This window comes from Anomaloglossus baeobatrachus, chromosome 2, assembly GCF_048569485.1.
Source record: "Anomaloglossus baeobatrachus isolate aAnoBae1 chromosome 2, aAnoBae1.hap1, whole genome shotgun sequence".
NCBI classification, from domain to species: domain Eukaryota; kingdom Metazoa; phylum Chordata; class Amphibia; order Anura; family Aromobatidae; genus Anomaloglossus; species Anomaloglossus baeobatrachus.
In genome coordinates this window covers 479,074,611-479,095,702 of record NC_134354.1, presented here as the reverse complement: position 1 = coordinate 479,095,702, position 21,092 = coordinate 479,074,611, and the positions used below count along the sequence as shown (strand labels likewise).

General features: G+C 47.6%; 1 protein-coding gene across 3 annotated transcripts in view; it reads right to left on the bottom strand.

Moving 5' to 3' along the window:
• EIF5B (eukaryotic translation initiation factor 5B) overlaps positions 1-21,092 on the bottom strand; it is a 181,880-nt gene that overhangs the window by 47,445 nt on the left and 113,343 nt on the right. For all 3 annotated transcript variants that reach the window (XM_075336406.1, XM_075336407.1, XM_075336408.1), the window contains 7 exons: positions 19,390-19,521; positions 19,036-19,218; positions 18,786-18,947; positions 18,177-18,308; positions 17,957-18,088; positions 10,422-10,498; positions 2,571-2,735 (listed from right to left, as the gene is read on the bottom strand). In XM_075336406.1, the coding sequence (XP_075192521.1) occupies positions 2,571-2,735; positions 10,422-10,498; positions 17,957-18,088; positions 18,177-18,308; positions 18,786-18,947; positions 19,036-19,218; positions 19,390-19,521 (983 nt within the window). The remainder of the gene's footprint in view (positions 1-2,570; positions 2,736-10,421; positions 10,499-17,956; positions 18,089-18,176; positions 18,309-18,785; positions 18,948-19,035; positions 19,219-19,389; positions 19,522-21,092) is intronic.

Here is a 21,092-nt window from a genome sequence, read left to right as displayed (position 1 = left end):
TCCCTCCCCTGTGTAGAACGGCCGCCGGGAGGAGCCGAACCTGTCCCTCTGCATGAGTGTAGAGAAATGAAATATTCAGCTCACCCATATAAAGTCCTCCAGTCTGCGGTGGATGCACGTAGTCCCTCGGACAGGCAGGTCCGTGTTCCAGGATGGGTAGCAACGAAAAATGAGTGGAACTCAGCACCAAGGTGAATCAATAAAAATCTTCATGCTTTATTTGAATAAATTTAAAAATGGAAAAAGGTCACAGATCATCCAAAACCGCCATGCGGCTTGCCTTGCGGCTTGACGCGTTTCGGACACAAGAGGGAAATTTAAAAACAGTCCTTAATCATAAGCCATGTAGGATAGAAGGCAAAAAGTATATATAGCACTTTAAGAAGCAGTGAGACACAAGAGCAAGATGAGAGGCAGGAAGGGAGTTCACTCACAAAATGCAAATTAGGAAAAAGGGGTAGTATGTCATTAGGTTCTGTTAACCCCATACACATATATGCATGCATTGAAGTATTCATTAAGAAACAGATAAACAATTCATTAGGTTTATAAAGAAACCACAAAAGCAATATATGTTCAGTCATGCATGTGTGTATATCATTGTTCTGTTTCTCTATATATTTTATTGTCTAGTATATGTCATTATTCAAAAAAAAAATAAAAAATTATATGTTTAAAAAAAAAAAAAAAAAATAATATATAAATATATTTTTTCTTTCTATCTTTTTGTCAATTTTGGATATACATATACATGGATCAAATATAATGTGATTACCAACATAGAAATGGATTTATATATTATGGATATGTGGGCAGATTTTATTATATATCCGAAGATATATATTCATTGGATCCCCCGAAATACAAAAGATCTATCTCAGGTCTCACCAGACATTTCCTCGATTTCCACCATGGCGATTTTTCCACTATGAATATTGTAGGCATCGAGCAAGTAAGGAAGCCTTTGAGAGGAGGCGATTGGTTTCGTGAACTTCTCTATGCAGAAGCCAAGTGGATATTACGCCTTGATACCCGGCATCCAAAAGGACTTAATTACCGCTCTGATTTACGTTATGTCATATGACTTCCTTATTCTATCTCCCCCCCTAGTATCAATGGTTACATAAACATCTGAATAATAAATGCATATAAGGAAATAGATTAGAAAGAATGAATAAACAATAAATAAAAAATACAAAAAATTTTATATTTTTTTTTTTTTTTGAATAATGACATATACTAGACAATAAAATATATAGAGAAACAGAACAATGATATACACACATGCATGACTGAACATATATTGCTTTTGTGGTTTCTTTATAAACCTAATGAATTGTTTATCTGTTTCTTAATGAATACTTCAATGCATGCATATATGTGTATGGGGTTAACAGAACCTAATGACATACTACCCCTTTTTCCTAATTTGCATTTTGTGAGTGAACTCCCTTCCTGCCTCTCATCTTGCTCTTGTGTCTCACTGCTTCTTAAAGTGCTATATATACTTTTTGCCTTCTATCCTACATGGCTTATGATTAAGGACTGTTTTTAAATTTCCCTCTTGTGTCCGAAACGCGTCAAGCCGCAAGGCAAGCCGCATGGCGGTTTTGGATGATCTGTGACCTTTTTCCATTTTTAAATTTATTCAAATAAAGCATGAAGATTTTTATTGATTCACCTTGGTGCTGAGTTCCACTCATTTTTCGTTGCTACCCCTCTGCATGAGTGACATGCGAGGGCAGGAAAATGAAACTAGGCCTCCGGCGAAGCCGGGGCCTAAATTTAAGCGGCGAGGCCGACAAGCAGGCACCATCGGCGCGGTTCTCAGGCAAAAGCTAGAGAACCCGCCGGAAAAGTTAAAACAATCACATACAGCATACTCTCCCCTTACAATAAAGAACCGGGACCCCCAACATAAATGTCTCAGGTACTTAGCTGCTGAGACGCAGGGCCATGTTCCTGGGGATGAGTGCTCCGGTCCAACAGAATCCTCAAGGGGCTGTGGATGGAGACCGGACTCCTGCCAGGCATGGAGACCGTGCTGGCTCCCACTTCAAGCCAGAGCCCAGAAGGGATGGTGAAGGAGCGCGGCATGTAAGGCTGCAGCCTTGTAAATCAACCTTAACAACACCGCCGACACAGTGGGGTGAGAAGGGACATGCCGGGAGTCCAGACATGGACCCGCTTTTCTTCAAACTCTTTCCAAAAGTCAAACAAATCAGATGAGAATGCATGTGTGGATGTATGCCTCCTGACACAAAGCAATAAACTGGCTAGGACTGGCTACCAGGGGGTGTATAAGCTCAGAGGGAGGAGCTACACTTTTAGGTGTAGTACTTTGTGTGTCCTCCGGAGGCAGAAGCTAAACACCCATGGTCTGGGTCTCCCAAAGGAACGATAAAGAAAATCCAAATGACCAGAGCACAATTCTGGCTGCTATCATTAAGAGGAGAACTGGTCAGTAAGTAGGAGTGAAGAAACCGGCCATGGAGAAACGCAGAGGCAACTGAAGAAAATGTGCTATGAAGTTATGGTAGAGATGACCATTAGGAGTCTTGAACACTTACTTGAACTCTTCTTGCTTCTGTTTCTTATAGTCCTGTCTATATTTGGTGAAGGCATCAAACAAGTGATAAATGATTTCAGCACTAAAAATGCGCACACCTAAACTGTCAGCCATTTCTTGAGCTTCTCTTTCAATTCTTACATCAAAGGCTAAGATTACAGCATACCTATGGAGAGGGAAAAAAATAAATAAATTTCTTACTATGTAAATCCAAAAATAGACTATTTGCTGTTTAATATCAAAGTATATGTGGTTTCTTTGAGACTCCAAATGGCATCTGTAATAGGAACTAACATCTGAAGCCATTGACTAAAATATGTTGCCATTACTTGAATAGTCACACTGCTGATTGATGCAGTTTGCCATGCAAAAGTAAGCATAAAAGCCACCTATTGAAATAAATGGGTCATCACTGTCATGGGCAGAAGACATGTAAGATTTCTGGCTCTCACAGACCTGTAACTTTTTTAAGAGGCTCCTGTGTCCTCCACTCATTACCTGTAGTAATAGCACCTGTTTGAACTTGTTATCAGTATAAAAGACAACTTGTCCACAACCTCAAACAGTCACACTCCAAACTCCACTATGGTGAAGACCAAAGAACTGTCGAAGGACACTAGAAACAAAATTGTAGCCCTGCACCTTGGCTGGGAAGACTGAATCTGCAATAGGCAAGCAGCTTGGTGTGCTGAAATCAACTGTGGGAGCAATAATAAGAAAATAGAAGACATACAAGACCACTGATAATCTCCCTCGATCTGGGACTTTCCACGCAAGATCTCACAACGTGGGGTCAAAATGATCACAAGAACGGTGAGCAAAAATCCCAAAACCACACAGGGGAACCTAGTGATTGAGCTACATACAGCTGGGACCACCGTAACAAAGGCTACCATCAGTAACACACTACGTCTCCAGGGACTCAGATCCTGCAGTGCCAGATGTGTTCCCCTGCTTAAACCAGTATGTGTATGGGCCCGTCTGAAGTTTGCGAGCGTGTAATAGATTATCCAGAAGAGTATTGGGAGAATGTCATATGGTGTGATGAAACCAAAGTATAACTGTTTGGTAGAAACACAACTCATCATGTTTTGGGGAGACAGAATGCGGAGTTGCATCCAAAGAACACCATACATACTGTGAAGAATGGGGATGGCAACCTCATGCTTTGGGGCCGTTTCTCTGCTAAGGGTCCAGGATGACAGAACCTTGTACATGAAGGTCCTGACTGGGGCAACGTATCGTAAGATTTTGAGTGCAAACCTCCTTCCATCAGCAAGGGCAATGAAGATGAAACGCGACTGGGTCTTTCAGCATGATAATGATCCCAAGAACACCACCAGGGCAATAAAGGAGTGGCTTCGTAAGAAGCATATGAAGGTCCTGGAGTGGCCTAGCCAGTCTCTAGCTCTCAACCCAATAGAAAACCTTTGGAGGGAGTTGAAAGTTCTTGTTGCCCAGCCCACAAGCCCAAAACATCACTGCTCTAGAGGAGATCTGCATGGAGGAATGGGGCAACATACCACCAAAAGTGTGTGCCAACCTTATGAAGACTTATAGAAAACGTTTGACCTCTGTCATTGCCAACAAAGGATATATAACAAAATATTGAGATGAACTTTTGTTATTGACCAAATACTTATTTTCCACCATAATTTGCAAAAAAATCTTGTCAAAATCAGACGCGGTGATTTTCTGGATTTGTTTTCTCATTTTGTCTCTCATAGTTGTGGTCTACCTATGATGTCAATTACAGGCCGACCTCATCTTTTTAAGTGGGAGAAATTGCACAATTAGTGGCCGACTAAATCCTTTCCCCCCCCCCACTATAACCTTACAACATTCCCTCCAAATCAACAGATCTTATGTGAAATATTCTATATTTTATATTTAAAAATTGGATTTTTTCTATGGTTACTGAAGTACAATTGTAAGTATTTTAGAATTTTTTACACTTTTATTGGTAAATACATCAAGTTTATGCGAAGACTCAATTTGCCGTGTTGATCCTTATTTTTCAAGACTTTGGCCATTAGCTTCTGGGCCAAATCCTTACTCATGGCTCATCAGTGCTTGGAGCTTATTACAATTTCTGTATTTTTGTTTGTACACTCGCTTTTTAATTATTGACCACGGGTTCTCAATGGAATTTAGATAGGGCAGTTTCCTGACCATGGACCCAAAAATACCAATGTTTCCTTCATTGAGTCACTAAGTAATTATTTTACCTTGTGACATGGAGCACCTTAACCCCTTCATCCCCGGGTGATTTTCCGGTTTTTTGCCCTCTTTCTTCCAAGAGCCGTAACTTTTTTTTTTTTATTTTTCGGTCAATTTTGCCACGAGGGCTTATTTTTTGCAGGACGAGTTGTACTTTTGAATTAAACCATTAGTTTTACCATATACGGTACTGGAAAATGGGACAAAAAATTCAAAGTGTGGTGAAATTACAATAAAAAATGCACTAGCACGATTGTGTTTGGGATACTTTATTCACCGTGTTCATTATATGGTAAAACTGATGTGTGGGTGTGATGCCTCAGGTCGGTGCGAGTTTGTAGACACCAAACATGAATAGGTTTACTTTTACCTAAGGGAAAAAAAAAAACAATTAAAAGTTTGTCCAAAAAAAGAATAGTGCTGTTTTCGCCATTTCCTGTAGCGTTCTCATTTTTCAGGATCTGTGGTTCAGTAACAACTTGTTTTTTGTGTCTTGAGCTGCCGTTTTTAAATATTCCATCTTTGTGCAGATGTTACATTTTGATCGCCTGGTATTGCATTTTAAGAAATTTTTGTGGTGACCAAAAAAGAAGGGAATTTTGTTACTTACCGTAAATTCCTTTTCTTCTAGCTCCTATTGGGAGACCCAGACGATTGGGTGTATAGCTACTGCCTCCGGAGGCCACACAAAGCATTACACTAAAAAGTGTAAGGCCCCTCCCCTTCTGGCTATACACCCCCAGTGGGATCACTGGCTCACCAGTTTTAGTGCAAAAGCAAGAAGGAGGAAAGCCAATAACTTGGTTAACCAAATTCACTCCGAGTAACATCGGAGAACTGAAAAACCGTTCAACATGAACAACATGTGTACCCGAAAAAACCCAAAAATCCCGAAGGACAACAGGGCGGGTGCTGGGTCTCCCAATAGGAGCTAGAAGAAAAGGAATTTACGGTAAGTAACAAAATTCCCTTCTTCTTCGGCGCTCCATTGGGAGACCCAGACGATTGGGACGTCCAAAAGCTGTCCCTGGGTGGGTAAAGAAATACCTCATGTTAGAGCTGCGAAGACAGCCCTCCCCTACGGGGAGGCAACTGCCGCCTGCAGGACTCTTCTACCTAGGCTGGCGTCCGCCGAAGCATAGGTATGCACCTGATAATGTTTGGTGAAAGTGTGCAGACTCGACCAGGTAGCTGCCTGGCACACCTGTTGAGCCGTAGCCTGGTGTCGCAATGCCCAGGACGCACCCACGGCTCTGGTAGAATGGGCCTTCAGCCCTGATGGAACCGGAAGCCCAGCAGAACGGTAGGCTTCAAGAATTGGTTCTTTGATCCATCGAGCCAGGGTGGCTTTGGAAGCCTGCGACCCTTTGCGCTTACCAGCGACAAGGACAAAGAGTGCATCGGAGCGGCGCAGGGGCGCCGTGCGGGAAATGTAGATTCTGAGTGCTCTCACCAGATCTAACAAATGTAAATTCTTCTCATACCAATGAACTGCATGAGGACAAAACGAAGGCAAAGAGATATCCTGATTAAGATGAAAAGAGGATACCACCTTCGGGAGAAACTCCTGAATGGGACGCAGCACTACCTTGTCCTGGTGGAAGACCAGGAAAGGAGCCTTGGATGACAGCGCTGCCAGCTCAGACACTCTCCGAAGAGATGTGATCGCTACCAGAAAAGCCACTTTCTGTGATAGTCTAGAAAGTGAAACCTCCCTCAGAGGCTCGAAGGGCGGCGTCTGGAGGGCAACTAGTACCCTGTTCAGATCCCATGGATCTAACGGCCGCTTGTACAGGGGTACAATATGACAAACCCCCTGCAGGAACGTGCGCACCTTAGGAAGTCGTGCTAGACGCTTTTGAAAAAAGACGGATAGCGCCGAGACTTGCCCTTTAAGGGAGCCGAGCGACAAACCTTTTTCTAACCCAGATTGCAGGAAAGAAAGAAAGGTAGGCAATGCAAAAGGCCAGGGAGACACTCCCTGAGCAGAGCACCAGGATAAGAATATCCTCCACGTTCTGTGGTAGATCTTAGCAGACGTGGGCTTCCTAGCCTGTCTCATGGTGGCAACGACCCCTTGGGATAATCCTGAAGACCCTAGGATCCAGGACTCAATGGCCACACAGTCAGGTTCAGGGCCGCAGAATTCCGATGGAAAAACGGCCCTTGGGACAGTAAGTCTGGTCGGTCTGGTAGTGCCGACGGTTGGCCGACCGTGAGATGCCACAGATCCGGATACCACGCCCTCCTTGGCCAGTCTGGGGCGACGAGTATGACGCGGCTGCAGTCGGATCTGATCTTGCGTAGCACTCTGGGCAAGAGTGCCAGAGGTGGAAACACATAAGGGAGCCGGAACTGCGACCAATCTTGCACTAAGGCGTCTGCCGCCAGAGCTCTGTGATCGCGAGACCGTGCTATGAAGGTTGGGACCTTGTTGTTGTGCCTGGACGCCATTAGGTCGACGTCCGGCCTTCCCCAGCGGCTACAGATTTCCTGAAACACGTCCGGGTGAAGGGACCGTTCCCCTGCGTCCATGCCCTGGCGGCTGAGGAAGTCTGCTTCCCAGTTTTCTACGCCGGGGATGTGAACTGCGGATACGGTGGAGGCCGTGGCTTCCACCCACATCAGAATCCGCCGGACTTCCTGGAAGGCTTGCCGACTGCGTGTCCCTCCTTGGTGATTGATGTATGCCACCGCTGTGGAGTTGTCCGACTGAATTCGGATCTGCTTTCCTTCCAGCCACTGCTGGAAGGCTAGTAGGGCAAGATACACTGCTCTGATTTCCAGAACATGGATCTGAAGGGTGGACTCCTGCTGAGTCCACGTACCCTGAGCCCTGTGGTGGAGAAAAACTGCTCCCCACCCTGACCGACTCGCGTCTGTCGTGACTACCCGCCCAAGACGGTGGTAGGAAGGATCTTCCCTGTGATAATGAGGTGGGAAGAAGCCACCATTGCAGAGAGTCCTTCTGTGAAAAGGATACTTTCCTGTTCAGGGATGTTGACTTCCCGTCCCATTGGCGGAGAATGTCCCAATAAAGAGGACGCAGATGAAACTGCGCAAACGGAACCGCCTCCATTGCCGCCACCATCTTCCCGAGGAAGTGCATGAGGCGTCTTAAGGAGTGCGACTGACCTTGACGGAGAGTCTGCACCCCAGTCTGTAGTGACCGCTGCTTGTCCAGCGGAAGCTTCACTAGCGCTGAGAGGGTATGAAACTCCATGTCAAGATACGTTAGTGATTGGGTCGGTGACAGGTTTGACTTTGAGAAGTCGATGATCCACCCGAACGTCTGGAGAGTCTCCAGCGCAACATTCAGGCTGAGTTGGCATGCCTCTTGAGAGGGTGCCTTGACAAGTAGATCGTCCAAGTAAGGGATCACAGAGTGTCCCTGTGAGTGCAAGACTGTGCCGCTTACCGCCCGCCTATAAGCGGGTGTGTGGTCGCCCTAGTCCTGTGCCTGGTTGCCCAGAGTCCGATCTCTCAGCTCGGACTGCAGGAATGGCTGCCGGCGTCCTTCTCCAGCTCGTGTGAGTAGGGGCGGGCCGTGGGCGTGCCCCCAAGTCAGAGCGGGAAACCGGCGTCCCACAGTGTCCAGTGAGAGGGCTGGAGCATGTAAATAAGGCTCCAGCCCTCGGCGCTGCTGATTGTACAGCGTCTCTCCCCTACCCTGATTGACAGGGTGGGGGCGGGAACGAAGCGGAGCTAGGCCGCAAAAGCCGGGGACTGGATTTATAAGCGCCGCCGCCGTAAAAGCGCGGTCGGCGCTAAGTCCCCGGCGCACTACAAGTCCCAGCCGCGCCGCCGCTCCCGGAGCGTCCGGCGCGGTAGTTCCCCATACATAAAGTCACTCAGCTAGGCTGCAGTGACTGTAACCCTTTACTGTCCCCGGCGCACTAGCACACCCAGCAAGTCTGGAGTGTGCTGTGCCTGTGTGTACGGGGACACAGAGTACCTGAATGGTGCAGGGCCATGTCCCTGAACGGTACCCAGCTCCGTATCCAGCAGGTTCAATGGGTCTGTGGATGGAGCCCGGCCTCAGGGCTTTGGGGCCGGTAAGATCCCACTTCCTCAGAGCCCCTCAGGGGGATGTGGAAGGAAAACAGCATGTGGGCTCCAGCCGCCGTACCAGCAATAGGTACCTCAACCTTACAAACCACAAGCGGGGTGAGAAGGGAGCATGCTGGGGGCCCTATATGGGCCCTCTTTTCTTCCATCCGATATAGTCAGCAGCTACTGCTGACTAAACAGTGGAGCTATGCGTGGATGTCTGACCTCCTTCGCACAAAGCAGAAAACTGGTGAGCCAGTGATCCCACTGGGGGTGTATAGCCAGAAGGGGAGGGGCCTTACACTTTTTAGTGTAATGCTTTGTGTGACCTCCGGAGGCAGTAGCTATACACCCAATCGTCTGGGTCTCCCAATGGAGCGCCGAAGAAATGTAATTTTGGCGTTTGGAATTTTTTTCTTGCCATGTTGTGTACCGATCAGATTAATTGATTTTATATTTTGATAGATCAAGCATTTGTGAAAGCGGCGATAACAAAATATACACATATTTGGTAACGGTTTTATTTTCAATGGGGCAAATACTGGGGGATTTAAATTTTTAGGTTTATTTTTTAAAATTTAAAACATTTTTTTTACATTTTTTATTTATTTTATTAGTCTCACTAGGGGACTTTATGGATCAGCAGTCAGATCGCTTATGCGTTTCTGTTGATCAGAGCTGCACAGCTTTGATCAGCAGAAATGCGGCGTTGCTGTGAGAACCGGCGCTCTGTCGACTCTAACAGGAAATATGTCATGATAGCGACAAAGTTCATCATATGACCTGTCTCTACCATGGTAACCATCGGCTCCCCATGATCACGTCATAGGGCCTCCGATGGCGGCGGGGAACAGCGTGATCACCGCCGGCCATTTAAATCGCACTGTCACATTTTGACAGAGCAATCTGAGCGGCAAGCAGGCGTGGGTGGATTGCGGATCTACCCCCGCCTGTTAGCCCCATATGTCTGCTGTTCAAATCATCAGACATGTGCAGGGATCACTGCCAGCTCATCACAGCAGCTGGCGGTGATTACCGTGATATGACTAAGGACGTACCAGTACGTCCTTGGTCGTAAAGGGGTTAATGCCAGCAAAAAACATTGTTCATCACCAAGTTGCTCCTGTAACATTGGAGAAGCTGCTCTTGGAGGATGATTAGATAATATTCTTTATTCATGGCAGTATTGTTAGGCAGAGTACTGGGGTAAAGTTATTTTCTCTGATGAAGCCCCACTACAGACTGTTTACGACATTTAGAAAAATTGTCTACAGAAGAAAAAGGGGACTGCTACCACGTGAACTGCAGAAGTCTTGCAAAATAACGCTGTCGATATTGATTTTTACCACAATGTCAATAAAAGTATAAAAACTCATGAAATGCTTATAATTGTATTACAGTAACCAAAGGAATATCCGAGTACAAGATTTAAAAACACCAAAGCAGCAAACTTTGTGAAAACCAACATTTGTGTCAGTCTCAAAACGTTTGGCCACACGTGTAGATGGAACATGGATAGACCCGATAAAGTACCCCCCCACCCATTCTATAAACTGTACATAAGACTGTATGGTAAACTTACTGAGGATCATGCTCCAACATCACTGAGGCCTTCATGACATCTTTTTTATGTACAGGTCCGATATTAATTCCAGCATACTGTATGGATGGAAAAAAATATATATCAAATCAGCAGAGCAAGCTGCTAAGCTAAAGCTGCCCACTACAGAGGGAGACTTATGAAATAGGTAAACAGCAGCCTTTGACCTCATGCATGAATTCGGCTGCATTATACATGGAGCATGGGGGGGCTGCATTATACATGGAGCATGGGGGGGGGCTGCATTATACATGGAGCATGGGGGGGGGGCTGCCTGCATTATACATGGAGCATGGGGAGCTGCATGCATTATACATGGAGTATGAGGGGCTGCCTGCATTATACATGGAGTATGGGCGTCTGGCTGTATTATACATAGAGCATGGGGGGCTGGCTGCATTATACATGGAGGTCTATGGGGCTGCATTATACAACATGACTGACACCTTATACATGGATTATGTGGGTGCATTATAAAACATGGAGGACTATGTGGTGCAGTATAATATATGAAGTACCCTTTATACAATATGGAAGGCTATGTGGGGGCCATTATAGTATTTGGAGAACTATATACAAGGGGGGACAAAAATACAAGCATGGGAAGGGAACGTTTTGTGCTGAGGGAAAAAAAGAGAATTTTGTTTACTTACCGTAAATTCTTTTTCTTATAGTTCCGTAATGGGAGACCCAGACCATGGGTGTATAGCTTCTGCCTCCGGAGGACACACAAAGTACTACACTAAAAAGTGTAGCTCCTCCCTCCGAGCATATACACCCCCTGGATAACCAAATATAGCCAGTTTAGTGCAAAAGCTGAAGGAGAATAGCCACCCACAAGTAGAGATAGAGCAAAAAACCGGAACAACCGGAGTCTCTGTCTACAACAACAGCCGGTGATAACACGCGGAACAAGAAACTGCCAACAGGCAACAGGGAGGGTGCTGGGTCTCCCATTACGGAACTATAAGAAAAAGAATTTACGGTAAGTAAACAAAATTCTCTTTTTCTTCATCGTTCCTATAGGAGACCCAGACCATGGGACGTCTCAAAGCAGTCCATGGGTGGGAAATAAACAGAAAACTGAGAAGTAGGCGAAACCTAACTTCACAAATGGGCGACAGCCGCCTGAAGGATGCGTCTGCCCAAGCTCGCATCTGCCGAAGCATGAGCATGCACTTGGTAGTGCTTCGAAAAGGTGTGCAGACTAGACCAAGTGGCAGCCTGACAGACCTGCTGAGCTGTAGCCTGGTGCCTGAAAGCCCAAGAGGCACCGACAGCTCTGGTCGAGTGTGCCTTGATCCCCGGCGGGGGAGGCACTTGAGTACACTAGTAGGCATCAGAAATGGCCGACCTGATCCAACGAGCCAGGGTCGGTTTAGAAGCCGAGAGGCCCTTACGCCGACCTGTGGTCAGCACAAAAAGAGAGGTGCACCGCCTAAGAACAACGGTGCGTGACACATAGATCCGGAGCGCCCGCACCAGATCTAAAGTATGCAACGCTTTTTCAAAGCGATGAATAGGAGCCGGACAAAAGGAAGGCAATGAAATGTCCTGGTTAAGGTGAAAAGGAGATACCACCTTAGGGAGAAAGTCCGGAGTCGGACGGAGAACCACCTTGTCTTGATGAAAAAACAAAAAAGGTGACTCCGAAGAGAGAGCAGCTAAGTCAGAGACTCTCCTGAGGGAAGTTATGGCCACTAGAAAGACGACTTTCTGTGAAAGACGAAACAAAGAAACCTCCCTAAGAGGCTCAAAGGGGGGTTTCTGCAAGGCCGTGAGGACCAGATTAAGGTCCCAGGGATCCAAAGGCCGCCGGTAAGGCGGAATGATGTGAGATGCGCCCTGCATAAAGGTGCGCACCTGAGCCAGCCGGGCGATACGCCGCTGGAACAACACTGACAGAGCCGAGACCTGTCCCTTGAGGGAATTGAGGGATAGTCCTAGCTGCAGACCGGACTGTAGAAAGGACAGGATGGTCGGCAAGGAAAAAGGCCAAGGGGCATGGCCGGAAGAACGACACCAGGACAGGAAAATTCTCCAAGTCCTGTGATAAATTTTTGCCGAGGAAGACTTTCGAGCCTGAGTCATAGTGGAGATGACTTCGGGAGGAATGCCAGAAGTCGTCAAGATCCAGGACTCAAGAGCCACGCCGTCAATCTGAGAGCCGCAGAATTCTGGCGGAAAAACAGACCTTGTGAGAGAAGGTCTGGGCGGTCCGGGAGATGCCACGGCATCTCTACGGACAGATGGAGCAGGTCTGGGTACCAAGCTCGCCTGGGCCAGTCTGGAGCAATGAGGATGACCCGACGGCCCTCCATTCTGATCTTGCGCAGAACTCTGGGCAAGAGAGCTAGAGGGGGAAACACGTAAGCCAGACGAAACTGGGACCAATCCTGAACCAGCGCGTCCGCTGCAAAGGCCTGAGGATCGTGAGAGCGAGCCACGTAAACCGGGACCTTGTTGTTGTGCCGGGATGCCATTAGATCCACTTCCGGAGTGCCCCACTTGCGGCAGATTGACCGAAACACTGCCGGATGCAGAGCCCACTCGCCGCCGTCCACGGTTTGACGGCTGAGATAATCTGCCTCTCAGTTTTCTACGCCTGGGATGTGGACTGCGGATATGGTGGACTTGGAGTCCTCCGTCCACTGAAGGATGCGTTGAACCTCCAACATTGCCAGGCGGCTGCGAGTCCCGCCCTGGTGATTGATGTAGGCAACCGCTGTCGCGTTGTCTGACTGGACTCGAATGTGCTTGCCCGCCAACAGGTGGTGAAAGGCTATGAGAGCTAAGAGCACAGCTCTGATTTCCAGCACATTGATCGAGAGGGCTGATTCGGACGGAGTCCAAGTGCCCTGTGCTCGGTGGTGGAGAAATACTGCTCCCCAGCCGGATAGATTGGCATCCGTGGTGAGGATCACCCAGGACGGGGCCAGGAAGGAGCGTCCCTGAGACAGAGAGAGGGGCCGAAGCCACCACTGAAGAGAGACCCTGGTCTGTGGCGACAGAGCCACTAACCTGTGCAAGGAAGAAGTCCGCTTGTCCCAACAGCGGAGAATGTCCAGCTACAGAGGACGCAGATGGAACTGGGCAAAGGGAACCGCTTCCATTGACGCCACCATCTGACCCAGCACCTGCATTAGGTGCCTGATGGAATGACGGCGGGGCCTCAGCAGAGAGCGCACCGCCAGTTGGAGGGACTGCTGTTTGACTAAGGGCAGCTTGACAAGTGCCGGCAGAGTCTCGAATTGCATCCCTAGGTACGTGAGTTTCTGGGTCGGAGTCAGAGTGGACTTGGGCAGATTGACAAGCCACCCGAATTGAACCAGAGTGGCGAGAGTGAGCGAGACACTCCGCTGACAGTCTGCGCTGGATGAAGCCTTGACTAGAAGGTCGTCCAGGTAAGGAATCACTGCCAACCCCTGGAGGTGCAGAACCGCAACCACTGCTGCCATGACCTTGGTGAATACTCGAGGGGCCGTGGCTAACCCGAAGGGGAGAGCCACGAATTGGAAATGTTCCTCTCCGATGGCAAAACGTAGCCAACGCTGGTGTGAAACTGCAATTGGCACATGCAGATAGGCATCTCTGATGTCGATGGATGCCAGGAAATCTCCTTGGGTCATTGAGGCAATGACTGATCGCAGAGACTCCATGCGAAAATGCCGCACCTGAACATGCTTGTTGAGAAGCTTGAGATCCAGGATGGGCCGGAAGGAACCGTCCTTTTTGGGGACTAGGAAGAGATTTGAGTAGAAACCTCTGAACCGTTCCCGGGCGGGAACCGGTACAATTACTCCATTGGCCTGCAAGGATGCCACAGCCTGAGAGAAGGCGGCGGCCTTGGAGCAGGGGGGAGTTGACAGAAAAAATCTGTTTGGCGGGCTGGATGAGAATTCTATCCTGTAGCCGTGGGAGATGATATCCCGCACCCACTGATCGGAGACGTGTTGAAACCACACGTTGCCAAAGTGGGAGAGCCTGCCACCGACCACGGACGTTGCTGGCTCGGCCAGATAGTCAAGAGGAGGCTGCCTTGGTGGCAGCAGCTCCTGCGGACTTCTGAGGACGCGGCTTCGTGCGCCAGTTGGGCTTCTGGTCCTTGGCTGAGTTAGTGGACGAGGCCGAGGGCTTAGAGGACGACCAGTTAGAGGAGCGAAAGGAACGAAACCTCGACTGGTTCCTGCCCTGGACAGGTTTCCTGGTTTTAGTCTGTGGCAAGGAAGTACTCTTCCCGCCAGTAGCTTCCTTAATAATCTCATCCAGTTGTTCACCGAACAGCCTGGACCCAGCAAACGGGAGCCCAGCAAGGTACTTCTTTGAAGAAGCATCTGCCTTCCACTCTCGAAGCCACAAGATCCTGTGGATAGCGAGGGAATTAGCCGAAGCCACTGCAGTGCGGTGAGAAGCCTCCAGCATGGCAGACATGGCGTAGGCTGAAAAGGCTGAAGCCTGGGAAGTTAAGGCAACCATTTCAGGCATAGAGTCCCTAGTGAGGGAATGCATCTCCTCCAGAGAAGCAGAGATGGCCTTGAGAGCCCACACTGCTGCAAAAGATGGGGAGAACGAGGCCCCTGCCGCCTCATATACAGATTTGGCCAGAAGGTCAACCTGGCGGTCAGTGGGATCCTTAAGTGAGGTGCCATCAGCCACTGATACAACTGTCCGGGCTGAGAGTCTAGACACCGGAGGGTCTACCTTTGGTGAGTGAGCCCACTCCTTGACAACCTCTGGTGGAAAAGGAAAACGGTCATCAGAACCACGCTTTGGGAAGCGTTTGTCAGGACAGGCCCTGGGCTTGGACACAGTGGCCTGAAAACTGGAGTGGTTAAAGAACACACTCCTTGTTCTCTTAGGCAAGGTAAACTGGTGCTTTTCTGAAAGAGAGGGTTGGTCCTCTGATACTGGCGGATTGAGGTCCAGTACAGAATTAATGGATGCAATTAAATCACTTACATCCGCGTCACCCTCGGTCAGATCAATGGGGCACATGGAGGTAGCGTCCGAGCCCCTGGAAAAGACATGCTCCTCGTCCTGTGAGTCAGCTCGTGAATCAGAGCCGCGGGACGAGGAAGGAGAGGTGACCCTGCGTCTCCTTTTAGGAGGACGGGGTCTGGGAGCAGATGAAGAATCCTCTGTGAGCTCTGCAGAGCGAGCCAAAGCAGAAGAGGCGCCCTGAGAAGGGGGCTGATGCATGCTCAGTAGAGTCCGGGACAACTCTTCCATGGATTCGGCAAAGGACTGGGAGATAGACTTAGAGAAGGATTCTACCCAAGCCGGGGGTTCAGCCACCGGGGCCGGAGCAGCCGGAGGGACCACTGGGGAAACTCCAGGCTGAGGCACCACCATATTAGAGCAGGCATCACAATGTGGATATGTGCTCGGTTCAGGCAGTACGAGCTTACATGCAGTGCATATTGAGTACAGCCTTGCAGCTTTGCTCCTAGTGTGAGACATGCTGCTGAGGTGGGGGCTCTGAGCCAGAATGACCCCCAGAGAGTATATAAGAAGGTCCACAACCGGAGGTTGTAGCTTACCAGACCGTTTGTGTGCCCTCCGGATCCCAGCTCGGACCCCCAGACAGATTAGCAGAGATGCTGCAGCCAGCGCCGATCAGTGTGAGAACGCTGATAAAATGGCGCCGGAGAGAGGAGAGGGGGCGGGGCCTAGTCAAACAGCGGGATCCGGAGGGCCAAGGAGATATACAGGGGAGGGAAACATCTCCTCAGAGAGGAGTGTCCTCCCCTGTGCCGAACGGCCGGTGGGCGGCGCCGCACTGTCCCCCTACATGACTGACATGCAGGGGCAGTGAAAACGAAACTAGGCCTCAGGCGAAGCCGGGGACTAAATTTTACAATGCGGCCGGAGCGCAGGCACCCTCGGCGCGGTTCTCTGGTGAAAACCAGAGAACCGGCCGGAAATGTCACAAAGGTTAAATAACACACTCTCCCCAACAATAAAGTGCAAGGGACCCCCCTGACAATAACGTCTCAATACTTAGCTTGTGAGACGCAGGGCCAGGTCCCTGAGGGATGAGTGCTCCGTCCGGCAGGGTCCTGAAAGGGCTGCGGATGGAGACCGGTCTCCTGCAAGGCAGTGAGAACTGTGCTGGCTCCCACTTCAAGCCAGAGCCCGAGGGATGGTGAAGGAGCGCGGCATGTAAGGCTCCAGCCCTGAAATCAACCTTAACAACACCGCCGACACAGTGGGGTGAGAAGGGACATGCCGGGGGTCCAGGCTTGGACCCACTTTTCTTCAAACTCTTTAAAATCAAAAATCAGATGAGAATGCATGTGTGGATGTGTGCCTCCTGAACACAAAGCATTGAACTGGCTATATTTGGTTATCCAGGGGATGTATATGCTCGGAGGGAGGAGCTACACTTTTTAGTGTAGTACTTTGTGTGTCCTCCGGAGGCAGAAGCTATACACCCATGGTCTGGGTCTCCCATAGGAACGATGAAGAAAGGGCTCTTTCCCTCAGCACCCAGCTTTCCCATGCTCTGCTATACATCTCTCAGGACCCAGCTTTCCCATGCTCTGATATGGGAAAGCTGGGTGCTGAGGGAAAGATGTATAGCAGAGCATGGGGAAGCTGGGTGCCAAGGACAAGATGGATATCAGCTGGGTGCTCATAGAGGGATTTCAGATCATGGGAAATCTGGGTGCTGAGGGTAAGAGCCAAGTGTCAGCGTCATAATCCCATACCCCGAGTGTCAGTGTCATTGTCCCGTACCCCAAGTGTCGTGTATGTGGAGGGGGTGCCCAGGTCTGAACTTTGCACCGGGGCCCATCAAACTCTAGTTACGCCACTGGTCAGATATATTAAAAAGTTACTTATTTTCATGTGTACTATTGATTCATTAAATTAAAAAGTAAACTTGTAGCCCCTTTGTTATGATTGTTATATGCAAAGTGCTTTTGTTAATAAACAGATCGCCAGCACTATTCATGCACTGTAACTGGATTACCTGCCATCCTGTGTACAGAAGGGTAATGATATTTCTTTTTACACCAAACATGCCATGTGCTCCAGTTACTCACAGTATGGGTCACATAGTGCAGATAAGGCAAACGTGGCATAGAAATCATTTACTTGTAGTACAACCCACTTATATTGACCATTTTATCCATTTTCTATTTCTATATCAAGTTAATTTACCAAAATAAACACAAAATCTAGCCAAATTCAGATGTCTGTGAAACACTGAGTGTAGACTATGATTTCCAGACTGACCGCTGGTCTCCTGATCAGAACTTAATCACATAAGTATACATGAGGATGTTGAATTTGAGTTAGGAGATCAGCGATCAGTAGTCAGATCGTGCTATGTGGACATCTGAATTCGGCCTTACGTGCACACTAGACCGTTGTCTCTGTGGACACCGTATAGAAGTATCCAGATAAAAGCACACCTTATAAAGGACAGGTTAGATGATCAGACCATAACTTGTATATGCAGAAGGTTTTCTTGCTAGGAATATATACACCATGTAGAAATATAGAAATCTTACTGGCACTTCTGACGTTTTCAGAAATTCAAGCAGAGCCTCCAAGGATCCCAGAGTGGACGCTTGCACGTAAACCCCCTTTTCTTCCAACTTGATAGCATTCAGTGTCTGCTTCAGCTCATGGATGAGCTCGTCCTAACAAAAGACACAGGGTTACAGAGTCTATCATGACTCTGATAAAGAACAATCTGAAAGTTGTGACGATTAACGAAACAAAACTTACTCTCAGGACTGGGACTTCATCATCTTTATGAGCAACCAAAAGCGGCAAACCTGCCAATGTTTTCTCCAAGTCCTTGCCCAAAATCTTCACTCCCTGAGCGGCAAGAACCTCCTTGTGCTTCTCATACTGATTCTGAAACATTGAAGGGAGAAGTCATGAATGATTCTGACCTAGTTTACAGTTTTATTCAATATGAGAGTTTTATGTTGTCATTTATACCACACCATGTACAGGTTAGGGTTACTCTGGCACTAGCAAATATTGCGGCCATATTCTGAGAGCCATAAGCTTGTTCTTCTGTCGGCAGTGATATGTAACAACCTGATTTCTTTCTGGTAAGTTGGAGTTAACACTGGTTCTATTTTATCACTATTGATTTCTTGGGGAAACAGGATGAACAAAACATAATTCTGATTTTATTGTTGCCCTGTTGAATGAATTACATGATAAATTTAGACTTTGGGTTAATAGATATGTGGATGGTTGTGCATTTTTTAATTTTTAAATATTTGCATTGTCTCAGTAAATGCCTCAATCATGCAGTAGCTACAATACTACACCGCAATAAATGACTACACAAAACCCTTAAAGAAAGAAGTCAACACTTACCTTTACTCGTAATTCTTTCATTGGAGGAGGAAGTAAAAGTCCTCGGATTTGTGTGATAATTGGACCTTCTACACCAGGAACAATGACAGTATCCCCTTCTCTAAGGCGGCCATTGATCAAGATTACATCAATAGTAGTACCCATGCCAGGAAGAGCTTTCACCTAATAAAATTACATTTGTATGAATAGAAGTGACATCTGATACAAGAAACAAGGCCAAAATGGACACGTGTTTCATTTTCAAACTTACCTCCATTACTTGAGCCCTCAGCTCTTCTGAATGGGCCAGTCTCTTATTAAGCATAGTCTGAGTGAGATCGACTAGGAGAGAGATCAGATTGCCCATGCCATCTCCAGTATGAGCGGAGGTTGGGACTAAAGACACAAATGTGCGCGGATCTTTATTCTCAAAAAACAAGGCGGCGTTCAGGCCCTTAATTAAAGCAAGAATGGTAAATTACTCCAGAGTTTAAGTTATTACGCAAAACAACTCATGAAGATAAGTGTTCACACTAAAACCACATCTCTCATACTAATTACATTTCTGATAATGAAAAATGATAAGTTGTGTTTGTTTCTCTGCTTGGTAAACCCTTGTACTCACCTGTTGTGCAAATTCCACAATAATAGCCTTGGTGCGCTCTTCAAACTCATCCTTCGTATTCTTCTTTTGCTTCTTTAAAGTAGCAGCCACATCAGTCTCTGGGCTTTTCTTCCAGTCGTACAACCTATCAACCTGAACGACAGAATCCGTAACCGCAGGATGAGAAATATTTCTACACAATGACCACTAATTCAAGGTGAAAAATGTATAATATAAAAAGGAAAAGAAAAAACAATGCTTAACCCCTTAACGACCCATGACGTACTGGGTACGTCATGGATCGTGTGCCGGTAAGCCCCGCCCCCTGCCGCCGGCAGGCGGCGGCGATCCGCGCACATATCAGCTGTTATCAACAGCTGACATGTGTGCCTGCTAGCCGCGGGTGGAATCGTTTCCACCCGCGGCCATTAACCCCTTACATTTTGCTGCCAAAATCTTGGCAGCGATATGTATATGGGCGCAGCCATGACAGTCACTTACCCCGCTCCCACCGGAAGTCACGTGACATGATCACGTGACTTTCGGCGGTTGCCATGGTAGCACAGGGTCATGTGATGACGCCTGTAGCTAACATGACTCACTTCCTCTCAATGCCGGAATACAGCCGGCATTGAAAGTGAAGCAGCAAATCTGCAGTTCTCAACTCTGTAGCTGAGATCTGCAGATAGTGCAGAGCGATCGGATTGCTGATCGCTATAGCCCCCTAGGGGGACTAGTAAAATAAAATAAAAAAAAAAAGTAAAAAAAAAAAAGTTTTAAAAAATTAAAAAAAAATAAAAAAAACCTAAAAGTTCAAATCACCCCCCTTTCACCCCATTGAAAATTAAAGGGTTAAAAAGAAGGGAATTTTGTTTACTTACCGTAAATTCCTTTTCTTCTAGCTCCTATTGGGAGACCCAGACAACTGGGTGTATAGCTTCTGCCTCCGGAGACCACACAAAGTATTACACTTTAAAAAGTGTAACCCCTCCCCTCTGCCTATACACCCTCCCGTGGATCACGGGCTCCTCAGTTTTGGTGCAAAAGCAGGAAGGAGAAAACTTATAAATTGGTCTAGGGTAAATTCAATCCGAAGGATGTTCGGAGAACTGAAAACCATGAACCAAAGAAGGGAATTTTGTTACTTACCGTAAATTCCTTTTCTTCTAGCTCCTATTGGGAGACCCAGACGATTGGGTGTATAGCACTGCCTCCGGAGGCCACACAAAGCATTACACTAAAAAGTGTAAGGCCCCTCCCCTTCTGGCTATACACCCCCAGTGGGATCACTGGCTCACCAGTTTTAGTGCAAAAGCAAGAAGGAGGAAAGCCAAGAACTGGTTTAAACAAATTCACTCCGAAGTAACGTCGGAGAACTGAAAACCGTTCAACATGAACAACATGTGTACCGGAAAAACAACCAAAAATCCCGAAGGACAACAGGGCGGGTGCTGGGTCTCCCAATAGGAGCTAGAAGAAAAGGAATTTACGGTAAGTAACAAAATTCCCTTCTTCTTCGGCGCTCCATTGGGAGACCCAGACGATTGGGACGTCCAAAAGCTGTCCCTGGGTGGGTAAGGAATACCTCATGTTAGAGCTGCGAAGACAGCCCTCCCCTACGGGGAGGCAACTGCCGCCTGCAGGACTCTTCTACCTAGGCTGGCGTCCGCCGAAGCATAGGTATGCACCTGATAAGGTTTGGTGAAAGTGTGCAGACTCGACCA